General features: G+C 37.4%; 1 protein-coding gene across 4 annotated transcripts in view; it reads left to right on the top strand.

Annotated features, from left to right (window-relative positions):
- BDP1 (B double prime 1, subunit of RNA polymerase III transcription initiation factor IIIB) overlaps window positions 1-22,887 on the top strand; it is a 95,363-nt gene that overhangs the window by 13,982 nt on the left and 58,494 nt on the right. For all 4 annotated transcript variants that reach the window (XM_039256067.1, XM_039256066.1, XM_039256065.1 and 1 more), the window contains 8 exons: window positions 2,478-2,532; window positions 4,674-4,817; window positions 6,927-7,211; window positions 7,600-7,747; window positions 13,059-13,217; window positions 18,313-18,472; window positions 21,031-21,122; window positions 22,043-22,247. In XM_039256067.1, coding sequence (XP_039111998.1) covers window positions 2,478-2,532; window positions 4,674-4,817; window positions 6,927-7,211; window positions 7,600-7,747; window positions 13,059-13,217; window positions 18,313-18,472; window positions 21,031-21,122; window positions 22,043-22,247 — 1,248 coding nt within the window. The remainder of the gene's footprint in view (window positions 1-2,477; window positions 2,533-4,673; window positions 4,818-6,926; window positions 7,212-7,599; window positions 7,748-13,058; window positions 13,218-18,312; window positions 18,473-21,030; window positions 21,123-22,042; window positions 22,248-22,887) is intronic.

Raw genomic sequence — 22,887 nt, 5'->3', positions numbered from 1 at the left:
TTTTTTTTTTTTAAAACGTTTTTATTTCTTTCTAGGAGAGAGAGAGAGACAGCGTGAGCAGGGGAGGGTCAGAGAGACAGGGAGTCACAGACTGAAACAGGCTCCAGGCTCTGAGCTGGCAGTCAGCACAGAGCCCGACGCGGGGCTCGAACCCACGAACCACGGACCGCGAGATCATGACCTAAGCGAAAGTCGGACGCTCAACCGACTAAGCCACCCAGGCGCCCCAACCTCACTATTTTCTGTTTATCCCATCTGTTTTTTATTCCTCGTTTCCTGCCTCCTTTGGGTTATTCAGATAAATTTACTATTCTTTATTTAAAAATTTTTAAAAATGTTTTTATTTATTTCTGAGAGAGAAACACACACACACATACAGCGTGAGCGGGGGAGGGTCGAAGATAGACACAGAATTGGAAGCAGGCTCCAGGCTCTGAGCTAGCTGTCAGTACAGAGCCCGACTTAGGGCTCGAATTCGCGAACCGTAAGGTCATGACCTGAGACGAAGTTGGACGCCCAACCACGTGAGCCACCCAGGCACCCCTAAATTTAGTATTCTTTTTAAATTTTCTTTATTGTACTGTTTTACTCTTTACACTTCATCCTACATGTGTAATAACCTCTTACAAGTATATTCTATTTACCCTTCATCCTTTGTGCAATTATATATTTCACTTTTACATGCTATAATCCAATTTTACATTGAACTAATTTTAGCTTGTAGTCTTTTGTCTTTAAAGGCAATTGAGTAGAAAAGTAGAAATATTTAGCCACCATTTTTGATGCTTTTCATTTCTTTCTGTTGGTCTGAATAGCAGATTTACTGTTGAAAAATTCTCTTAGCTTTGATTTATCTAAAAATCTCTATTTCAGCTTACTTTTGTGGGTTTTTTTTTCTGGATATGCAAGTGGTTTGATAGGTTTTCCATTCAGTGTTTTAAAACTGTCATTCTGTTGTCCATTGGCCTCCAGTGTTTTTGATAATGTCAGTCATATTTATGTTTTCTTTCCCTGTATGGGATAAATTGTCTTTCTGTATCTGTTTTTGAGAGTTTTTTCTTTAACTCTGGTGTTCAGCAGTAGGCTTATGATTTTCCTATGGATAGTTTCTTTTCAGTATTTTTTCTACTTTGTTCTCTTCCCCTCTCAGAGGAAGAAATTATTCCCTCTTCCAGAATGTGATTGCATGATTAGATAATCTCAAAAACAAGCTGAATCCTCAGACTTCCTAATGACCTTAGTTAGGATGGATTGAACCTTAAACTTTAACCATCTCCATCTTAATGGAGGTAATGTGAAGTACAATGGGAAATGATGGTCTTTGGTCCTTAGAAAAGCATAAAGAAATGTGCCTTAATATAAAGTAGGCTCTTTTTTTTTTTTTTTTTAGTGTTTATTTTTGAGAGTGCATGCACGCACATGTAAGCGGGGGAGGGGCAGAAGGAGAAGGGGACCGGGGACCAAATGGGTCCTGTGCTGACAGCAGAGAACCCAGTGCACGGCTTGAAGTCATGAACCGTGAGATCATGACCTGAGCCAAAGTTGGACGCTTAACTCACCGAGCCACCGAGGTGCCCCAATATAAAGAAGTTTCTAAAGATAAACCTGTCCTGACTCAAAAATTTGTTTCTTCACAGGGTCTCTTCCATGCGATAAAAAACAGAAGAATAATAATATGAAATGTTTAACTTCATATGAATATATTAGTTTTTAAAGAGTTAATACTGGTTAGCTTAATTGATTACAGTTTGATATGTTACCAGGCTAATTAATTTTTTTCTATCCTCTGTAAGTCTAGCTTCCATTGCTGATTTATGCTATTGATTATAAAGAGGTTCAGGGAGCTCAGTATAGATCTTCATCTCTGTTTTTAAAAAGCTGAAGGTTTATGGAGAGCCTGGGTGGCATCTGACTTTCGCTTAGGTCATGATCTCGCGGTTCGTGGGTTCGAGCCCCGCGTCAGGCTCTGTGCTGACTGCCGGCTCAGAGCCTGGAGCTTATTTCAGAGTCTGTGTCTCCCTCCCTCTCTAACTCTCCCCTGCTCATGCGCGCGCTCTCTCTCTCTCTCTCTCTCTCTCCCCCCTAGAAATAAAATATTAAAAAAAAAAAAAAGCTGAAGGTTTAAGTAGCTTGCCTCTTGGCAAAGACATTATGTACCAAAGAATCATTTGTTGTAAGAGTTCTGTTTTATTTTTATTTTAGAGAGAGAATGCTTGCGCACAAGCAGGAGGAGGGACAGAGAGAGAGGGAGAGAGAGAATCTCAAGTAGCCTCCACACTTAGTGTGAACCCTGACTCAGGGCTCGAGCCCATGACCCTGGGATCATGACCAGAGCTGAAATCAAGAGGCAGACCCTCAACTGACTAAGCCACCCAGGCGCCCCAGATGTTTTATTTTAGTGTTTATTTTTTAACTGTAATCTTCACTTTTTTAACGGGATAAAATTACTATACATTTTTGTTTTCTTTTGTTAACAGAATAAATTTAAACGTGAAGAGAAAACAAATGGATGGAGAATAGACAAAGCCTTCCGTAAGTATTGAGACATCTTTTATAACGTATCACTTGGAGATCTTAAAAAAGGACCAGACTTTGGTTCCACTGTGTTTTAGATTTGTGTTTTCTCATTATTTGTCATAGGAAGAATGAGACTGTACATTTTTCTCTTCAGCAATGCAGGTCTGGCAACTGATAACAGGTCTATAGGCAAGGAGTTAGCTAAAACATCAAGAAGCAAGTAAGCAGAGTTCTGAGTTCCAGAAGTTATAGAGGGACTGAAGGCACCATTTCTACGTGTTTTATGTTTTGAGGGAACTATTCAAGAAGGAATTGTTTCTGGAAGAACTTTATACTACAGTTTCAGTTAATATTACTAAACACCTGCTAAGAGATATTTACTGTTGTAGTATGGAGGATATAATGGTGAGCACTGCAGATGAGAGGTCTGCTTGCAGAGCCTTAAGTCTAACTGGATGTGGAAAAGGATAAAGTTAGTAGGCCTGGTTAATTGCCTATTGTGATTAATTTCCAAGAAGAAAAAAGGGAGTGAAAAGTAGATACGTAGATTGGGTAATCAGGGAAGTTTTGTCTGAAGAGGTGGCTTTTGAATTTCTAGCTGAAGGAATGAGATATGTTTTTCAGCTGTTAAGCAATTACTTCATCAAAGTTAACATTTTTTCTTTTCAAGTCCAGAGAAGAATATCAAGGGATCTGTACCAAAAAACCCAAAATTAAATGCATTGTTTAAAATAGTACCTGTAGAGGCACCTAGCTAGTTCAGTCAACTTTTGATCTTGGGATCATGTGTTCAAGCCCCATGTTGGGTGTAGAGATTACTAAAAAAAATAAACAAAAATAAAAAAAATAGTACCTATATTCTTTGTCTGAAAGATAATTACCAATGTTTCCTGATAAACGTATTCAGTGGCCACTTGCTGTAGTGCTAATCTTCCGAAAAAACCTAAAGAGAGGATTGATTTTGTATAGCATGTGTCTTTACCTCATGAGTAGACATCGAGATGAGTGGACTCTACTCGCACTGTTGTATTGGGTCTTTAGGGACAGCACTTCAAGAAAAGCTCCTGGAAGATCTGGAGTATTTTGGTCTTAAACCTCTCTATTTTGAAGAGGTGGTCCTGAAACTGTTCATTATGTTCAGTGCATTGTAATCAGAAAAGAATCTGTAAATCCGTAAAGTCTTTATGGGGTATGGAGCCATTGTTAAAGCTATTATAATAGATTATTTTATTTTATTTAAAAACTTTTTAATGTGTATTTTTGAGAGGGAGAGAGAAAGGTGCAGACTGAAAGCAGGGGAGGAGCAGAGAGAGAGGGAGACACAGAATCAGAAGCAGACTCCAGGCTCTGAGCTGTCAGCATAGAGCCCAACGCAGGGCTCGCACTCATGAACTGTGAGATCATGACCTGAGCTGAAGTTGGATATTTAACCGACTGAGCCACCCAGGTGCTCCCATGGCTCTCTCTGATGTAAGGACATTGATGGGTATTTAATGAGAGTGGTGCTAATCAGTATTCATTTGCTTCCCTCTTCACTGATATTTGGAAGAGTAAATAGTGAAAGGGTTGTGATGAAGAGAGGACATTTGACGGTGGAGAGGCTTTTGAGAAATTAATCATCTAGTCTTTTCTTAAAGTTGATTTGTGATTTATACACAGTGTAATTTATAGTTAGAGTTTTGATATAGGGTAACCTGTGTAACCACCACCCAAAACAATGTATGACATGTTTTCTTCGATCCAGAAAGGCCCCTTGTGTCCCTTGCTAGTCAGTCTCTACAGCTGTCCTGATGCAGGACAACCACTATTTTGATTTGAATCACCTTAGGTTAGTTTACTTGTTCCAGAACTTCTGGTTCATGGAATCATGCAGCATGTGCTCTCTTATGTCTGACTTCTTTGAGTCAGCATTTTGAGATTTACCCATAATATTGCTTATGTCAGTACATGGTTGGTTTTTTATTTTTTTGACTAATGTAACGTTCCTATTTATTGCTTAGTCTTCTTTTGTGAGACTGTACTACAGTGACTAGAGTTGGCTATCCATTCTCCTAATAAGCCCATTTGCTTTTGATGTCATGATACTTAACTTGAAAAATCTTTTTCTTTTTTTTAAAATATGCACTTGAAGGTTCTTTTTCTCTTTTTTTAAACAGAGGAAAAGCGCCCTTTTGACTTCGATTTTTTCGCTCATTTGCTTCAGAAAGTTCTTGCTGAAGAAGAGAAAAGAAAACAAAAATCTGCTAAAAATCAGAGTTCAAAGGAGAAGAAATCTTCTAAACCACGGAAAAATGTAAAAGGTATTTTAAAAGAAGTGTGTTCTGTTATTTAATGTGATACATTTGTAATATTGTCCCTCAAGTCTTCGAGCATTCCTCTGTAGTTCAGGAAGTTGCGATCATCAGGACATCCATTTCGGGAGAATTGCTTTTTCCTCAGTCTTCCAGTTTTCTGGCCTAAAATGGTACTCCATTTTAAATTTAGTAATTTTCATGGCTGGGCTATTTGACATCTTTCTTGCTTCTAGAGAGTAGTTGTAGCTAATAAAAAGAGCACTGGAATTTGGGGGTATCATGTTTGGTTACTTACTATCATTTTCCTTTGTGAAACAGACCTGGCCCAAAGTTCTAATATTGAAAAAAAAATGGAGCTACCAGCAAAGCTTGTTAGAAAGTCAGTGTCCAAGGTTTTAATTGGAGGGAGTCATGTAGACACCCTCTGCCTGGCACATATCAGAATCTGGAAATCCCAAAATGAAAGCAGTTGTTCAGCATAAACCGTATTGTTTGTATAGACATTTTAGGCACACCGAACCAGTTTTGTCAGGCTAGTGTGAATCCTCCCCAAGCCTAAGTTTCCAGACACAGCCTACAGGCCAACCTTCCAATCAGGCCTTTCAGGGGATAGCTGTGAGGCCTGCCTGCTACATGAATTCTCTTCTGCACAGAGCAGTACAGCATTTCTCTTCCTGGAGCATGATGTCTCTACCTTTTTAAAAATAGTGTTGGTAACTATAAAAATATTTCATTTTTTAGTCATTTTTTAACTTATATATGGCCCTAGGAGATTAAAATAGTTATATTAACATGATAATTATAAGTGATATAAATAATGCGTTGTGTCTTACTGTGAGAACTTTTTTTTAGGTGTTTTATTAAAAGTCTCAGAATTTAAAAAATGCTGATTATTATTCTGATAGAAAATCCAGCGTTTTCGGTTGTAAAATCTTGTTTTGACTTTTTTTGAAAAGTAAATGATGTTGAATTTTTTTTTTTTTAATGTTTTATTTATTTCTAGGAGAGAGAGAGACACACAGCATGAGCAGGGGAGGGTCAGAGAGAGAGGGAGTCACAGACTGAAACAGGCTCCAGGCTCTGAGCTGGCAGTCAGCACAGAACCCGACGCGGGGCTCGAACCCACGAACCGCGAGATCATGACCTAAGCGAAAGTCGGACGCTTAACCGACTAAGCCACCCAGGCTCCCCTAAATGATGTTGAATTTTATTGTTTTTTAAGATTAGATTTTTTTAAAGGATAAATATTGTTAGAGAAGATCTCTTGATGGATGATGATTGTGAAGTTGTTTGCTTTTGGTTGATATCTCCATGGTGATTTCTCTTGTTTTTTTTTTTTTTTTTCCTTTTTAATCTTATATATTGTTTTCATCTTCTGATGCAGTTGACTATCAATGTGTCTTCATTAAAAGGGCATCAGAAATTGTTAAAAAATATGTTGTTGTTTTTTTTTTTTTTTTGAGGGGGGAAGAGAGAAAGTGTGAGTGGGGGAGAGGGGCAGAGGGAGAGAGAGAGAGAGAGAGACAGGGAGAGAGAATCTTAAACAGGCTACACATTCAGTGGTGAGCCCCAAGTAGGACTTGATCCCACAACTCTGGGATCATGACCTGAGTTGAAATCAAGAGTTGTATGCCTAACCAACTGAGCTACCCCGGTGCCCCTAAATAAACTATTTGTTAAAAAGAGTGTTCATTGAAAAACAAATGATACAGAAAATAAATTAGTGAATTCTCTTTCCTGCCCTGCCTTTAAATCAAATTGTCCAGATTTCTAGGGATAACTGTTAGTAAACGCTTCTGTTCAAGCGTATGGGTGTCTTAGAATAATAAAAATGAGATCATACTCTGTATTTCCTTTTGTAACTTGAATTTTTTGTGCAAAAATATTTTTTGAAATCTTTTTACATTACTACTTACAAGCCTACCTTATTATTATTTGTTGTGTGGATTTTTATAGCATTAACGTACTATAGCTTCCTTAATCATTCCCAGTTGGACATTTTAGGTTGTCTTCAAAATTTTGCCCAGACATCTCTGAGTATTCATCTTTTCCATCTTAAAAGAATTTTTCTGCAGGTTATTTATATGTTTATAACAGTATCTTTTATTTTCAAAGCGAAAAAAGTTGCCAGTGAAGGAGGAAATGATGATCCAGATGAGTCTCTGGGCAGCAAAATTTCAGATACAGAACAGTCTCAAAAGGATACTCAGACGGTTGAAGAACAACAACAGTCTCAAGCTTTATCAGAACAGGATTCAGAACAGATTGCATTAGAACCAGACCTAAATCAAAAGAAAAGAAGAAGAAAGAATCAGGATGAAGTTGGTAAACAGGACGTTGAGAATCTTTCAGGAAATGCCACTGTTCAATTAGATCATTCTAAAGGAGAAAAATACATAAGTAAGTTTCTTACGTATATTAATAGTCCCTAAGTAACTTGAGAAGACAGGTACTGTCATATAATGTATATAATTTAAATACTCCTGAGTAGCAGCAATTAATAACACTTAAATTCTACAGACTGCCCAGGAAATTTGGGCTGATCTTCAAAACACAGTTAAAATTTACACAGTTGTGAGTTGACTTAAATTTTCATTAATGTTCTAAAATTAAGATCTCTGCCTTATAAATTGGAAATTGAATGTGGAATGGATTGATGATTTGTAGGAATAGACTGTTTTATGTAAATTCCTGTGTGCTTTAAAAAGTGGATGTTTTCATTTTTAAGAATAACATGCATTTTGTATTCATAGATTTTTTAAGAATGACATGCATTTTATATTCATAGATAAAGATCAGTCTTTAAGGCCTGAAATAAATGAAGAAGAAGGCACTAAGGAACAGAATCTTTCTTGCATACAAAACATAGATGACATTGTGGATTTGTCCTCCAGTGAAAAAGTTGAGAACAGAGCTGATCCTATCCTTTTATCAAGGTATTCTCTATACCTTTACTGACTTTACCTACATCTTCTGTTAGTTACTGAGTGGGGAGTGTGACATCCCCAACTGTAATTACGAATTTGCATTTTGCTCTTTTGAGTTCTGTTTGTTTTTCCTCATGGCTTTTGAAGCTCTTTTAATAGGTGTATGCATATCTAGGATTGTTGTATCTTCTTGGTGAAATTACCCTTTATCATTTGTGAATATCATTCTGATATTGCTCTTTGTCCTGGAGCTTACTTTGCTACAGCTGTCTTTCAGTTAGTGTTTGCATGGGTTTATCATATTTTATAAAGACTTTATTTTTCTTTTTGGTTTTCAACAGTTTGAATATGATATATCCTGCTGAGTTTGTTTCTTTTTAATGTGGTAAAAGGCATGTGAGATGTTCTGTCGTAGCAAGTTGATCGTTTTTTTTTTGGTCTATTCATTTTTGAGAGACAGAGACAGAGAAAGAGGTGTGTGTATGTGGGGGGAGGGGCAGAGAGAGAGAGGGAGACACAGAATCTGAAGCAGGCTCCTGGCTCTGAGCTGTCAGCACAGAGCCTGACATGAGGCTAGAACCCACAAACTGTGAGATCATGACTTGAGTGAAAGATGCTTAATCAACTGAGCCACCTAGGTGCCCCGGTCCTAACAAGGTCCTAACAAGTTTTTAAATTGTAGAGTATTATAAACTGTTAGCACAACGTTTTACATAAGGTCTCTAGAACTTTTCACCTTGTATGACTGATACATTATATTCATTGAATAACAACTCTGTTTCCGTTTTAACCCCAGCCCCTGGCTGTCATCCTTTGACTTTCTGTTTCTGTGAGTTTGGTTTGTTTAGATACATCATATAAGTGGAATCATACATCATTTGTCTTTCTGTGACTGGCATATTTCACCTTGTAATATTTTGAAGTTTAACCTGTGTTGTAGCATGTGACAATATTTCCTTTTTTCTTTATGGTCAAATAATGTTTCAATGTATGCATATATTACATTTTTCTGATTCACTTCTCTCTCCATGACTTAGATTGTTTCTGTCTCTTGGCTATTTTATTTTCTATAAATTATATTATATTTTATTTTTTTGAGAGAGAGAGAAAGTATGCACGTGTGCAGGGGAGGGCCAGAGGGAAGAGAGAGAGAATCTTAAGCAGGCTCCACACCCAGTGCATAGCCTAACGCAGGACTCACTCTTACAACCATGAGATCTTGACCGGAGCAGAAATCAAGAGTTGAACACTTAACTGATTGAGCCACCCAGGATCCCCTCTTTGCTCTTTTAAATACTGCTATAATAAATTTGGGAATGCAGGTAGCTCTTTTAACTCCTGTTTTAATTTCTTCTAGATGAATACCCAGAAGAGGGATTGCTGAATCATAGGATAATTCTATTTAAAAATTGTTTTTAAGATTTTATCTTTCTAAAAGTAGTCTCTATACCCACCTTGGGGCTCAAACTCACTACCAAGAGATCAAGAATCACATGCCCTACTGACTTATGGAGGTGGCCCTCTTTTTAATTTTCTTGAGGAGCCTTCAATTATTGCTCATAGTGGCTGTGCTATTTTACATTCCCACCAACAGTACACAAACATACCAACTTTCCACATCCTCACCAACACTTGCTATTTTCTGTTTTCTTTGTGTTTGATAATGGCTATTCATTCATGTGAGATGATACCTCATTGTGGGTTTGATTTACATTTCCATGATTAGTGATGTTGAGGATATTTACATATATATTTGTTGGCCTTTTGTATGGCTTTGAAGAAATTCTATTCCATTCTTTTTCATATTTTTTAATTAGGTTATTTTCATTGACTTACAGACATTAAAAAAATTTTTTAATGTTTATTTTGAGAGAGAGTATGTTCATATTTGTGCATGTGTGAGCAGGAGAGGAGCAGAGAGAGAGAAAGAGAGAGAGAGAGAGAGAATGAATCCCAGACAGGCTCCACCCTGTCAGTGTGGAACCTGATGTGGGGCTCGATCTCAAAATGGTGAGATCATGACCTAAGTGGAAATCAAAAGTCAAATGCTCAACTGACTGAGCCACCCAGGCACTCCTAGGCGTTCCTATTGTATTTTGTGTACATATATATGTATACATATATGTGTATATATATCTTTATATATATGTGTGTATTTTTTTAACATTTATTTAAATTTAATCAGTTTAATTTTTTTTAACATTTATTTATTTTTGAGAGACGGGGAGAGGCAGATATGAACAGGGGAGGGGCAGAGAGAGAGGGAGGTAGAGAATGTGAAGCAGGCTCCAGGCTCTGAGCTGTTTGCCAGCACAGAGCCCGATGTGGGGCTCGAACTCACAAACCGTGAGATCATGACCTGTGCTGAAGTCGGACATCAACCCCCTGAGCCACCCAGGTGCCCCTGTAATTTGTGTATTAAGCTTATTTCACATAAATGGTTTGCAACTATTTTGTCCTATCCCATAGGTTGTCTTTTGACTTTGTTGATGATTTCCTTTGCCTTGCTGAAGCTTTTTAGTTGAACGTTGTTCCGTTTGTCGGTCTGTGCTAGTTTGTTCATATAGTTCGGAAAGTTCATAGTTTCTTTGAAACTGAGTCATGGGCCTTGAGTTCTTAATTTTCTAGGTGACAGACATCTAAATTGTGGCTTCTGAGATACAATTAATTTCATAAACTACACACAAAAGATACTGATACCTTTTTAGGGTACAGACAACCTGTAATGAATGTTAAGTTCCTAACTGGTTTCGTAAAACAGTGAGCTGATTCTAAAATTATTATATACACATGATCACAGTGTTGTGACTGGTAAAGACAGTTTGAAAAACAACATTTCTGGAGAGGAAATACATTAATTCTTTAAAGCTAGAATAATCATCCTGATGATGAGTGATGTTGAGCATCTTTTCATGTGTCTATTGGACCTCTGGATGTCTTCTTTGGAAAACTGTCTATTCATGTATTCTGTCCATTTCTTCACTGGACCGTTTTTAGGTGTTAAGTTTGGTAAGTTCTTTATAGGTTTTGGATACTAACCCTTTTTCCATTATGTCATTTGTCATGTCTTCTCCCATTCTGTCAGTTGCCTTTTAGTTTTGTTGATCGTTTCCTTTGCAGTGCAGAAGCTTTTTATTTTGATGAGGTCCCAGTAGTTCATTTTCCTTTTTATTTCCCTTGCCTTTAGAGACGTGTCAAAGAAATTGCTGCGGCTGAGGACAAAGAGGTTGTTGCCTGTTTTCTCCTCTAGAGTTTTGATGATATCCTAGCTCACATTTAGGTGCTTCATCCATTTTGAGTTTATTTTTCAGTATGGTATAAGAAAGTGGTCTAGTTTCATTCTTTTGTGTGTTGCTGTTCAGTTCTCCCAGCACCATCTGTTAAAGAGGCTGTCTTTTTTCTGTTGGATACTCTTTCCTGCTTGATGAAAAGATGCTCAACATCACTCATCATCAGGGAAATACAAATTAACACCACACTGCGATATCACCTCACACCGATCAGAGTGGCTAAAATGAACAACTCAGGCAACTACAGATGCTGGTGCGGATGTGGAGAGATTAGAACCCTCTTGCACTGTTGGCGGGAATGCAAACTGTGTAGCCACTCTGGAAAAGAGTGTGGAGGTTTCTCAGAAAATTAAAAATAGAACTACCCTACTACTCAGCAATAACACTACTAGGAATTTACCCAAGGGATACAGGAGTGCTGATTCATACGGGCACATGTACCCCAGTGTTTATTTCAGTGCTTTCAAAAATAGTCAAATTATGGAAAAAGCCCAAATGTCCATTAATTGATGAATGGATAAAGAAGATGTGGTTTTGTATACAATGGAATACTACTTGGCAGTGAGAAAGAATGAGATCCAACCATTTGCAGCAACGTGGATGGAACTGGAGGGTATTATGCTAAGTGAAACAAGTCAGCCAGAGAAAGACAGATACCATATGTTTTCACTCATGTGGAACTTGAGAAACTTAACAGAAGACCATGGGGGAAGTGAAGGGGGAAAAGTAGTTACAAATAGAGAGGGAGGGAGGCAAATCATAAGAGACTCTTAAAAACAGAGAACAAACTGAGGGTTGATGAGGGGTGGCAGAGAGGGGAAAATGGGTGACGGGCATTGAGGAGGGCACTTGTTGGGATGAGCACTGGGTGTTGTATGTAAGGGATGAATCACAGGAATCTACCCCCAAAACCAAGAACACATTGTATACAATGTATGTTAGCCAACGTGACAATAAGTTGTACTAAAAAATAATAAAGCTGGAATAATTAAAGCAATATGTTACTGGCACAGGGACAAATGGACTCAGCAGAACTGAATAGGAATCTGATACCTGGTAGAGGTAACATTAGAAATTAGTGGGTGAAGAGTGAATGAACTATCTTCGTTAGATGGTGCTTGAATGTGAAAAAGATGATGTCCTTATTTCACCTTATATGCTAACTTTCTGATAGATTAAAGGCTACATGTATAAAGGAAATCTTTAAAACTTTTAGAACAAGGTGTCAGAAAATATCTTTGTGATGTCAAGCATTTCTTATGATATAAAAAGCAAAACTTTAAAAGATAAAATTGATAAATTTGACTTACAGTCAACTTATCTGTTTCTTTTAACAAAAAGTTTCATAAAGAAAGTGAAAGGCAAGATGCTGTTGGGGAGGTTTTATGTGTGGCTAACCAGAAAGGACTATATAAAGAGGTCTTGCTGAGTGGTTGGGAAAAGACAAACACCCAGTAGAAAAAATGGGGGAAAGATGTCTGGCTAATTGCCTCATGTGTTGAAACTGGGTGCTAGTTAGTACATGGCTCTCATTTACTTAATTGTTAGTTGAAATATTTCATAATACGGCAGTCCTCTCTTTGCATAATGCAGTGTTAACTGCAGGTTACGCATATTGGAACTGTGTCCTCGGATTTACAAAACTTTTGGTTAGCCGAGTACCATGCAAAGCAAGGCCTACCTGTGTAAAATTTTAATGAGAGAAAATTCCTCAATTTTACTATGATTTTTACATATAGATTTGATTTGTCAACCCCATGTATGTTGTTAGGAGTTTTTAATTTTGTGCTTCTCAAGTGGTTTCCCAGTCCTCTTAATTCGTAGTTACTACTTTCTCTGAAGGTATAGTTTTTAACAACAGCGTACAAAGAGGATCAGAGAAAAGCTGAAATATTATACTGATATTCCAAGCTATGAAGTATCATTTTCTAACGTGGTTTCATATATTTAAAACAAATCTTTTAAGTAGCTGTTATAAAACATGTATTTCTAGAAATTATTTTTCTCCTGATGTGTTTTCATTTGCTTAGTGGTCAACAAGATGCCACGCCATTAGCTACTGAGACGTCCGAATCAAGCCCTTCAGATTTGCCTTTCTCAGAAGTTGAAGTTAGCACACCACATGAGGTCAATGATGCTGAAAGTAGTTGTACAGAGGAAAGCAATGTTGACCTAAAGAATAAACCATTGTAAGTATTTTACATGGTAAGATTTTAAAATTTAGTTTCAATATTTTCATGAGTTCTTATTTAAGAAATTATAATATTGTTTTCTTTAAGGATTAGAAGGGGACTGTAGACCTGGGTGGCTTAGTCGGTTAAGCGTCCGACTTTCGCTTAGGTCATGATCTCGCGGTTCGTGGGTTCGGGCCCCGCATTGGGGTCTGTGCTGACTGCCAGCTTAAAGCCTGGAGCCTGTTTCAGTCTGTGACTCCCTCTCTCTCTGACCCTCCCCTGTTTACGCTATCTCTCTCTCTCTCTCTCTCTCCTAGAAATAAATAAAACATTAAAAAAAAAAAAAGGATTAGAAGGGGACTGTAGACCATTTAATATATAATTGTACTGTGGCCTAAATATGACGTCAAGGCTTATCGCTTTACATTTCATTACAGAAAGATTCTCTTTTTTAAAAAAATTTTTTTGATGTTTTTTATTTATTTCTGAGACAGAGAGTGTGAGTGAGGAAGGGCCAGAGAGAGGGAGATAGAGGATTCGAACCTGGCTCTGTGCTGACAGCACTGAACCCAGTATGGAGCTCAGACATACCAACTGTGAGATCATGACCTGAGTTGAAGTTGGATGCTCAAATGACTGAGCCAGTTAAAGTTAACTTGGCACCCTACTCTTTTATTTGTTTATTAAAAAAATTTTTTTAATGTTTTATTTATTTTTGAGAGAGAGAGACACAGCACGAGCAGGGGAGGGACAGAGAGGGAGGGAAACAGAATCCAAAGACAGGCTCCAGACTCTGAGCTAGCTGTCAGTGCAGAGCCCGATGTGGGGCTCGAACTCGTGAACCATGAGATCATGGCCTGAGCCAAAGTCAGACGCCCAATTGACTGAGCCACCCAGGTGCCCCTGTTTGTTTATTTATTTATGTAGAGAAAGGATGAGTGCACAAGGGGCAGAGAGAGAATCCCAGCCTGGCTCTGCTTTGTTTGCACAGAGCCTGATGTGGGGCTCGATTTCATAAACTCTGAGATCATGGCCTGAGCTGAGATCAGGAGTTGGACACTTAAATGACTGAGCAACCCAGGCGCCCCTCTTTATTTATTTATTTTTTTAAGGTTTATTTATTTTGGAAGAGAGAGAGTGCACAGTGCCTGACCATGGGCTCAATCTTAACAACTGTGAGTGAAATCTGGAGTCAGATGCTTAACCTACTGAGCCACCCAGTTGCCTCAGAAAGATTGTTGTTCATATCTGATTTATAGTAGTGATAGGAGCTTTATGCAAAGTGGTGACTTATGATGAAATTCTAAAATAATTTGGAATTCTAAAAATTTGCTCGAGATACTACCTTTACTTGGTTTGAGTCATTCTTCAAAGTAGTAGATTTTTCATATTGATGACTTTAAGGATATTATGTTTCCTAGTATGCAAATACTGATAATATCTCCACTAAAAAAGAAATAAAAGCACCACAAAAATCTCCTTTTGAAGAAAACTATCTCAAAAATTCAAGCTTCCTTTTTGTGTCCCTTCTAACACCTCATATAGGCTTAAATGCTTTTTAGTTTATGAATTCTTATTTATTTTCAGTAAAACATAGTCGCACTGTGAATTAAGCTGTTTTTAAAGAAAGATTTAGTCTTTGGAATAGGCAAACTATCCTTTCTATGTTTATTTTTTATTTATTTTGAGAGAGAGAGAGGGAGAGTGCTTGCAGGAGAGGAGCAGAGAGAGAGGAGAAAGAGAATTCTAAGTAAGCTCCATGCTCAGTGCAGAGCCTGATGTGGAGCTTGATCCCACAAACCATGAGATCATGACCTGAGTCAAAATCATGAGTCAGATGTTTAATTGATTGAGCCTCCCAGGTGCCCCATAGGCAACATATTTTTAAAGTTAAAACATCCAGAAGTATAAGAAGATAATGGAGTGAAATATTCTTCCTACCATGTCCACATTCACTGTAAGTAATCTATGTAATTTGTATTTGATACTCTTTCAGACATTTAAAGAAAGTACTTTATTTCTTTAAAATGTTTATTTATTTTGAGAGAGCAAGCGAACATGCAGGGAGGGGCAGAGAGAGAGAGGGAGAGAGAGAGAATCCCAAGCAGGCTCCGAGCCATAAGTATAGGGCCCAGCACAGGGCTGGAACTCACAAACTGGGAGATCATGGCCTAAACTGAAATTAAGAGCCAGATGCTCAACTGACTGAGGCACCCAGGTGGCCCTGAAAAATATTTTAAAGCTAATACAAATATATATTCTTTATATTTTTTTACTCCTTTTTTTTTTTTTTTTTTTTTTTTAAATTAGAGTATGAGCAGGGTAGTGGCAGAAAGAGAGAGAGAGAATCCTAAGCAGGCTCCACATTGTCAGCATGGAGCCTGAACCCACAAATTGTGAGATCATGAGCTGAAACCAAGAGTTGGAAGCTTAACCAACTGAGCTACCCAGGCTCACCTGTATTTATTTACTCTTAAAATCCTAATAATAGCATATATACCCACTCCATTTTGCAACTTTTTGGTCTTATATCTCCATATGTTTACTTAAAGATCTTCATTACTATTGTTTGTTTAAAGTTTATTTGTTTTTTGAAAGACAGTGCGCACATGCATAAGTGGGGCGTGGGGGCAGAGAGAGAGGGATAGAGAGGATCCGATGCAGCCTCTGCGATGTCAGCTCAGAGCCCAGAGTACGGCTCGAAGTCACGAACAGGATTCTGACCTGAGCTGAAATCAAGAGTCAGACCCTTAACCAATTCAGCCACCCAGGTGCCCATCTTCCTTAGTTTTGAATAGCTGGGAAGTGTTTTGGTATACAGGTGAATTATAGTTTATATGATCAGAGCTGAACTGATGGCTGTATGGGTTGTTTATTCAAATGGTGCCTAAAATCTTAAACCTCTATCCTTTCACCTGTATGCAAGTACAGTGGACCCTTGAACAACACAGTGGTTAGGGACACTGACCCTGTCCAGTTGAAAATCCATATATAACTTTGACTCCCTCAGAACTTAACTACTTATAGTCTGCTGTTGACTGGAAGCACAATAATAGTTGACTAACACATATTTTGTGTGTTAAATGTATTCTATACTGTATTCTTACAGTTAAAGTAAGCTAGAGAAAGAAAATGCTTCAAGAGAATCATAAGGATGAGGGGTACCCCTTGATTTCAGCTCAGGTCATGATCTCATGGTTCATGAGTTTGAACCCCCTGTTGGGCTCCATGGTAACACTGCAGAGTCTGCTTGAAATTCTCTCTCCCTCTGTCTCTGCTCCTCCCCTGCTCGTGCTCTCATTCTCTCAATAAAATAAATAAACTTGAAAGGGGTGCCTGGGTGGGTCAGTTGGTTGGGCATCCAACCTCGGCTCAGGTCATGATCTCCACGGTTCATGGAGATCCTTCTCTTTCTTTGCCTCTCCTCCACTTGCACTCTTTCTCTCTCTCAAAAATAAACCCAAAAAATTTTTTTTAAAAATCATAAGGTTGAATCTTATGATTTTAAAAATCATAAGGATGAATCTGTATAATTCCTCTTAGATTCTCTGATTCTTAATGTTAATTTGTGCTTGCTTGCTCATGCGTGCATACTTTCTCTCCCCCCACCTTTAATTTGTATTTTTCTTAAAACCTATTTTTATTTTGTCTTTCTTTAAAGTTTATATAGTTTGTCCATTTTTTAATTTTAATTTTTTAAATATTTGTTTTGGGGGGAGCACAAGCAGGGAAGGGGCAGAGAGAGGATCCAAGGGGGGGTGGGCTCTGCACTGACAGCCGCGAGCCCTACGTGGGGCTCGAACTCGTGAACTGTGAGATCATGACCTGAGCTGAAGTCAGACACTCAGCCAACTGAGTCACTCAGTTGTTCTTGTCCATTTTTTAATGAGTTATTGATGACACTGTTTTGTAGGAGCTTTTTGTATCTTAGGGATATTAGTCCTACTGTATGATTTGTAAAACATGCTTTCTTGGTTGGTAGTTTGACTTCTGACTTCACCATGTTTTGGCCATGTAGAAATTTCTTGATTTTTATTTTGTCAAATTTCTTTGTTTTTTTTTTTCTTTTATAGCTCCTGAATTTTTAGTTAAATTTTTTTTTAATATTTTTATTTATTTCTAGGAGAGAGAGAGAGAGAGAGAGAGAGAGAGACAGCGTGAGCAGGGGAGGGTCAGAGAGAGAGGGAGACACAGACTCTGAAACAGGCTCCAGGCTCTGAGCTGGCAGTCAGCACAGAGCCCGACGCGGGGCTCGAACCCACGAACCGCGAGATCATGACCTAAGTAAAGTCGGATGCTCAACCGACTAAGCCACCCAGGCTCCCCAATTTTTAGTTAAATTTTATAAAGGCTTATCCCACCTCAAGGTTATAAAGAATTCATCTGTGTTTTCTGTATGGCTTTATTTAACACTGATCGATTTGGAATATATTATGAGTACGTGCAGGGAGTGGAACTAATTTTATTTTAGTCCCCAGTGTTAGGTTTGACATCACCATTACTTTGATATTATTTCTTCTCTTCCTCCTCCTCCTCAACTGGGCTCAAGTGAGCAAGGGCCAGAGAGAGAGGGGGAGTGAGAGCGAATCCCATGGAGGGCAGAGAGAGGAAGAGGGAGAGAAGTGAGGCTCACCCAATATGGGGCTTGAGCTTACGAATTGTGAGACCATGACTTGAGCCGAAGTCAGATGCTTAACCGACTGAGCCACCCAGGTGTCCCACTTTGATATTATTTCTAACAATAAGTTATTTTGTATTTCATTTTCACTGTTTTGAAATGCTACCTTTATTATATACTATTATCATGTGTTCTGGAGTCCCTTCTCAATTTTCTTTTGTGTTTTATTTATCTGTTTGTTTATATGTCATTACCAGTGTTTTAATTATTGACGCTGAGTAGTTTGTCTTTAACATCTGATAGAATAAGTGAGTTACCTCTTCATTGCTCTTCTTTGCCACTCTTACTATAAGTAAGCTTAACAGACTTTTCTGGCTGAGTGGATTTTTAAAGAATTTTTCAGAATTTTATTGACTATGCCTGGTTGTTGGTATAATTTAAATAATGTTCATCTTTTTAAAAATAAAAACTACGTAATGGTCATTTTTTAAGGGAAATCGATCGATCAGGAAGTGCTAAACTGATGTCAAGAAGACAGCTGCAGAGACCTAAACCCAATTTGTCAAGGGCAATTGGGAAGAAATCTGTTCTTGCACAAGGTAAAACAGATGCAGAGAGCACGAGTTCAAATGCCGAAACTTCAGTGGAAAAGGTATGGAGTAAGAGACTTCATGGAAATTAAAATTATGAAAATTTCTCCGGGTTGGGAAAAAAATGGTTTCAGTTTGTAATGACGCAGTAATGTGACTGATACTAGAACAAAAATACAAAGACTTACACGTTAATATTAAATGCGTTTTCCTAATCTCCTACTGTTGCATTTTCTTTAGAAGCTAGGGCGTATCATTTTCATTAGTGATAAATCTGTCTTTTGTTTATTTACATAAAACTTTCATTCGAAGTATTTTTTAAGCAGTTCTGTATAAAATTATATCCACAACTCTTTCCCCACAGACATATTCCTCTTTCATAAACTTTGTCTCTCTTTTTATATGTATAAACGTTGCTGTATATATATATATTTTAAAGTTTGATTTATGTATTTTGAGAGAGGTGGAGACAGGGTGAACGGGGGAGGGGCAGAGAGAGAGAGGGAGAATCCTTGCATGCAGGCTCTGCACTGTCAGCACAGGGCCCAATGCAGCGCTTGAACTGTAGAGACTGAGATCATGACCTGAGCTGAAATTACGAGTCGGACGCTTAACCAACTGAGCCACCTGGGCACCCCTAAACAGAGGGTTTTTTTTAAAATGTTTTTTAAAAAATTTATTTATTTTGAGAGAGAGAGAGAGAGAGAGAAAGCAAAAGTAGGGGAGAGCAGAGAGAGAGGAAGAGAAAGAGAACCCCAAGCGCGCTGTGCATTGACATGGGGCTCGAACTCATGAACTCTGAGATCATGACCTGAGCCTAAATCAAGAGTCCGACACTTATCTGACTGAGTCACCCAGGTGCCCAACATTTCTCTAGTTTTAATCATAACATACATAATATTTAAAACTTTATTCTCTGAAACTGTTCATTAACAATTTTCTTGGGGTCAATCTTTTTAGTAGCGGCATTAAGTTAACCTATTAGTAGTTTACTATGCATTTTTTTAATGGTTGACATTTAAATTGCTTCCATTTTTTTAAACTTTCATAAATAAAAGCAAACAATTTTATAAATAGGACTTTCTTTTTTTGTTTTTATAAGTAGGCTCCATGCCCAGCGTGGAGCCCAGTATGGTGCTTGAACTCATAACCCGGAGATCAAGACCTGAGCTGAGATTAGGAGTTGGGACGCTTAGCCAACTGGGCCACCCAGGTGACCCGTAAATAGGACTCTATAAAGAAATAGAAGATAATTTTCTAGAGGAGGTGGGATTAATGGGTCAAAGTATTTTAAACTTTTGTCAAATGACAGTAAAAGAAAGAAAAAGAATCTGTATACATTGTTCTAAGCATTAAATGCATGTTCCTTTTCTCATCCCTGCCATCATTATCTTGTTATAAATTTCTTGTATTTGCTAAAATACATTTTGAAATGTCAGTCAGAGGTGCCTGGGTGGCTCAGTTGGTTAAGCTTCCAGCTTCGGCTCAGGTCATGATCTCACGGTTCATGGGTTCAAGCCCCGCGTCAGGCTCTGTGCTGACAGCTAGCTCAGTGCCTGTAGCCTGTTTCAGATTCTCTGTCTCCCTCTCTCTGACCCTCCCCTGCTCACGCTGTCTTTCTCTCTCTCTCTCTCTCTCTCTCTCTCTCTCTCAGAAATAAATAAAACATTAAAAAAAGTTTTTGAAATGTCAGCATTTTTCCCTGTCATGTGAAATATCTTTTTTATTATACTTTTTATTTTTATTTATTTATTTTTTAATTTTTAAATTTTTAAAATTCTACTTTTTAGAATACAGATTATATTTTTATAATCTTTTAAAATATGAGAAAAGTGGGAAAAACAGATTCAGGTAAAAATTAAATTACTTGTGATTTCATTATCCTGATGGAACTAACCTTTTAGCGTATATCCTTCCACCTTTTCTTCCTTCCTTCCTTCCTTTCCTTCTGAGAGAGAGTATGCACGTGCACATGCACGTGTGTTAACAGGGGAGGGACAGAGAGAGGGAGAAAGAGCATCCCAAGCACACAGGGCTTGGTCCCATAAAGCATGAGATTGTGACCTGAGGTGAAATTAAGACTTAAGATGCTTAAAAGACTGAGCCAACCCAGGTGCGCCGTGTGTTAGAATTAATTGTTTTTTATCCTTTGGAACCTAATATTTCATAAATAAATTTTCTTTTATTAGATGTCTTTTGAAGATATGGTCTTCAGTGACTTCATAATTATCTATCAATGGTTACAACTGAATTTATTTAACCATTTACTCATTATTGGATATTTTTTCTGTGTATGGTGTTTGGCATTTTTATATAATGTTCTTGTGAACGTTCTTATAATTTGTGTAAATATTTTCTTAAAATAGAGTTTTAGAAATGGTATTACCAAGTCGAAGACTATGAACATTTTTAAGGCCCTTGATTTCATACTGGGAAAAGGCTCTGTCACTAATACATGGAAATAGATATTTTATAATAATCTTAGCTGTGTCTATGTTTTTTAAAACTCTTATAATTAGAAGAATAAACAATGATATTTCACTGTTTTAATGTCCATTAATTACAATGTTTGGAGTTTTTTTTATGTTGCCAATAAAATGTAAAAAAATTGAATTCATAGAATCAAATGGAAAAGGATAAACTGAATACATCTGACATTGCTGGAATGGAGAAAACAGAGAAAGTGAACCCAGAAGCTGAGACTGTGTCTAAGTGAGTATTTAGGAAGTAGAATAAAATTAGTAGCTTATAGGAGTGACTGTAATAACATCTGTACTGTATAATGTCTGAATTTTATTTTCATTTATTATGCTTAAGTCTTCTTAATTATAGGTGTGTTAAAACATTTTAATAGTGTTCTTTGTGCTACTGGAGAAATAAATTATGATAAAGATCCATTGAGTTAGCAATTACATTTCTTCCTCAGCTTATTAACAAGATTTTAACCAAGTCTTGATAGATGAATTAATGGTTAATATGCATGTTTCTCGATAATTTTATTTATAGCAGGAGGTTTCAAAGGAGAATATTTAACTTGGAATGAAGATTCAGAGTAGGCCTTGCTCCAATATGCATCTGAAGGATTATATTCTGGACTGTACATTTATGCCATAATCTGTATCCAGTGCCCTGGAAGTGTACATTACATACAAACTAGTGTTTTGTTGTTGTTGTTTATTTTTGAGAGAGAGAGAGAGTGCACACTTCTGTGTGTGTGAGCTGGGGAGGGCCAGAGAGAGAGGGTAAGAACCCCAAGCAGGATCCACACTGTTAGTGCTTAGCTCATGTGGGACTCAATCCTACAAAGTGTGGTATTACTACCTGAGGTGAAATTAAGAGTTGAACATGTAACCTACTGACCATCCAGGAGTCCCTACAAATTAGTATTCTTAGTGGGGAATTACATGTCTGTCAGGTGTAGATTTTTCCAGTTTTATGATGACATGTTTTTTATAGTCAGGCTTCCAAGATTATGTCTGTTCTAAAGCGTTAAGGAGTGTCTTTGAGGATGTTCTCAAGGATACTTGTAATTATTTTATATTCCAGATGGTTTACTTATTTATACCTGGGAGAAGGGAATACTGAAAACAAATATGTGACTTCAGAATAGCCATAATTTTATTCTTTTGTAGTTGTTCTAGTTTGAGTGAAAAAATTGGTGTTCAGGATGACGATCAAACAAAGACTTTAAGACCAGCACGACTAATGAGGGGCCGACTGCAAAGGCCAAAGCCAAATATCGGTAAAGCTGCTGAAAGAAAAGAAATTTTTACATCACAGGAAAAAATTGGGGCCAATGTAAAGAAGAATGAAAGTGAATCCTGTATTGCTAGAGATGTAAGTACTCAGATTCTTTGCAATTTTTTTGTTAAACAAGTTTTTAAGCCTCCCCCTGCCAAATCATAAGACTATACAGTTGGATACATTCTTTATTAAATTAAAGTCAAAATCTCAGAGCTAGCAACTTTGTTACATGTAAAGCCTTATTTAATTTTCCGCAATCCAGATTTTGAGCATTTACGTAATGGAGCATATTTGACTTGCCTCCCCCCATCACTCAGGTGTTTGAATTGTACTTCCTTTTTGAAAATATGACTAGGTATGTGAATTTTTAACTCTGACTTAAGCAGAGTAAAATATCAAAAGCTTCCTACTAAAATATAATACCAAGAACAAAAAATTATTAATTTTGAGTTATTTATACAGTAACTAGTTTTTGTGATGAGTGTAAGAGTTAAGATCCTAGTTTGAGATTTGAATTTCTTTTGTTATAAATCTCAAGGTCTGTACTGTAATAATAATAATCAGGACATCGATCCCAAGGAGTAATTCTAACAAAGGAGACTGAATTGCAGTAACTTGCTTTCTAATTAAGAGGAAAAGAATGGGGGCTTTGAGATGAGCTAGAAGGTGTAGCTTATGAAGGTTTTTAAGCTATCTAAAGAAAAAAACATTAAAAACTGTCCCTTTAATATCA

The sequence above is a fragment of the Hyaena hyaena genome, unplaced genomic scaffold, assembly GCF_003009895.1.
Source record: "Hyaena hyaena isolate Hyena2069 unplaced genomic scaffold, ASM300989v1 scaffold_558, whole genome shotgun sequence".
In the NCBI taxonomy this organism is placed as follows: Eukaryota; Metazoa; Chordata; class Mammalia; order Carnivora; family Hyaenidae; genus Hyaena; species Hyaena hyaena.
The sequence above is the reverse complement of the archived record's forward strand: the minus strand, read 5'-3'. Positions and strand labels throughout refer to the sequence as shown.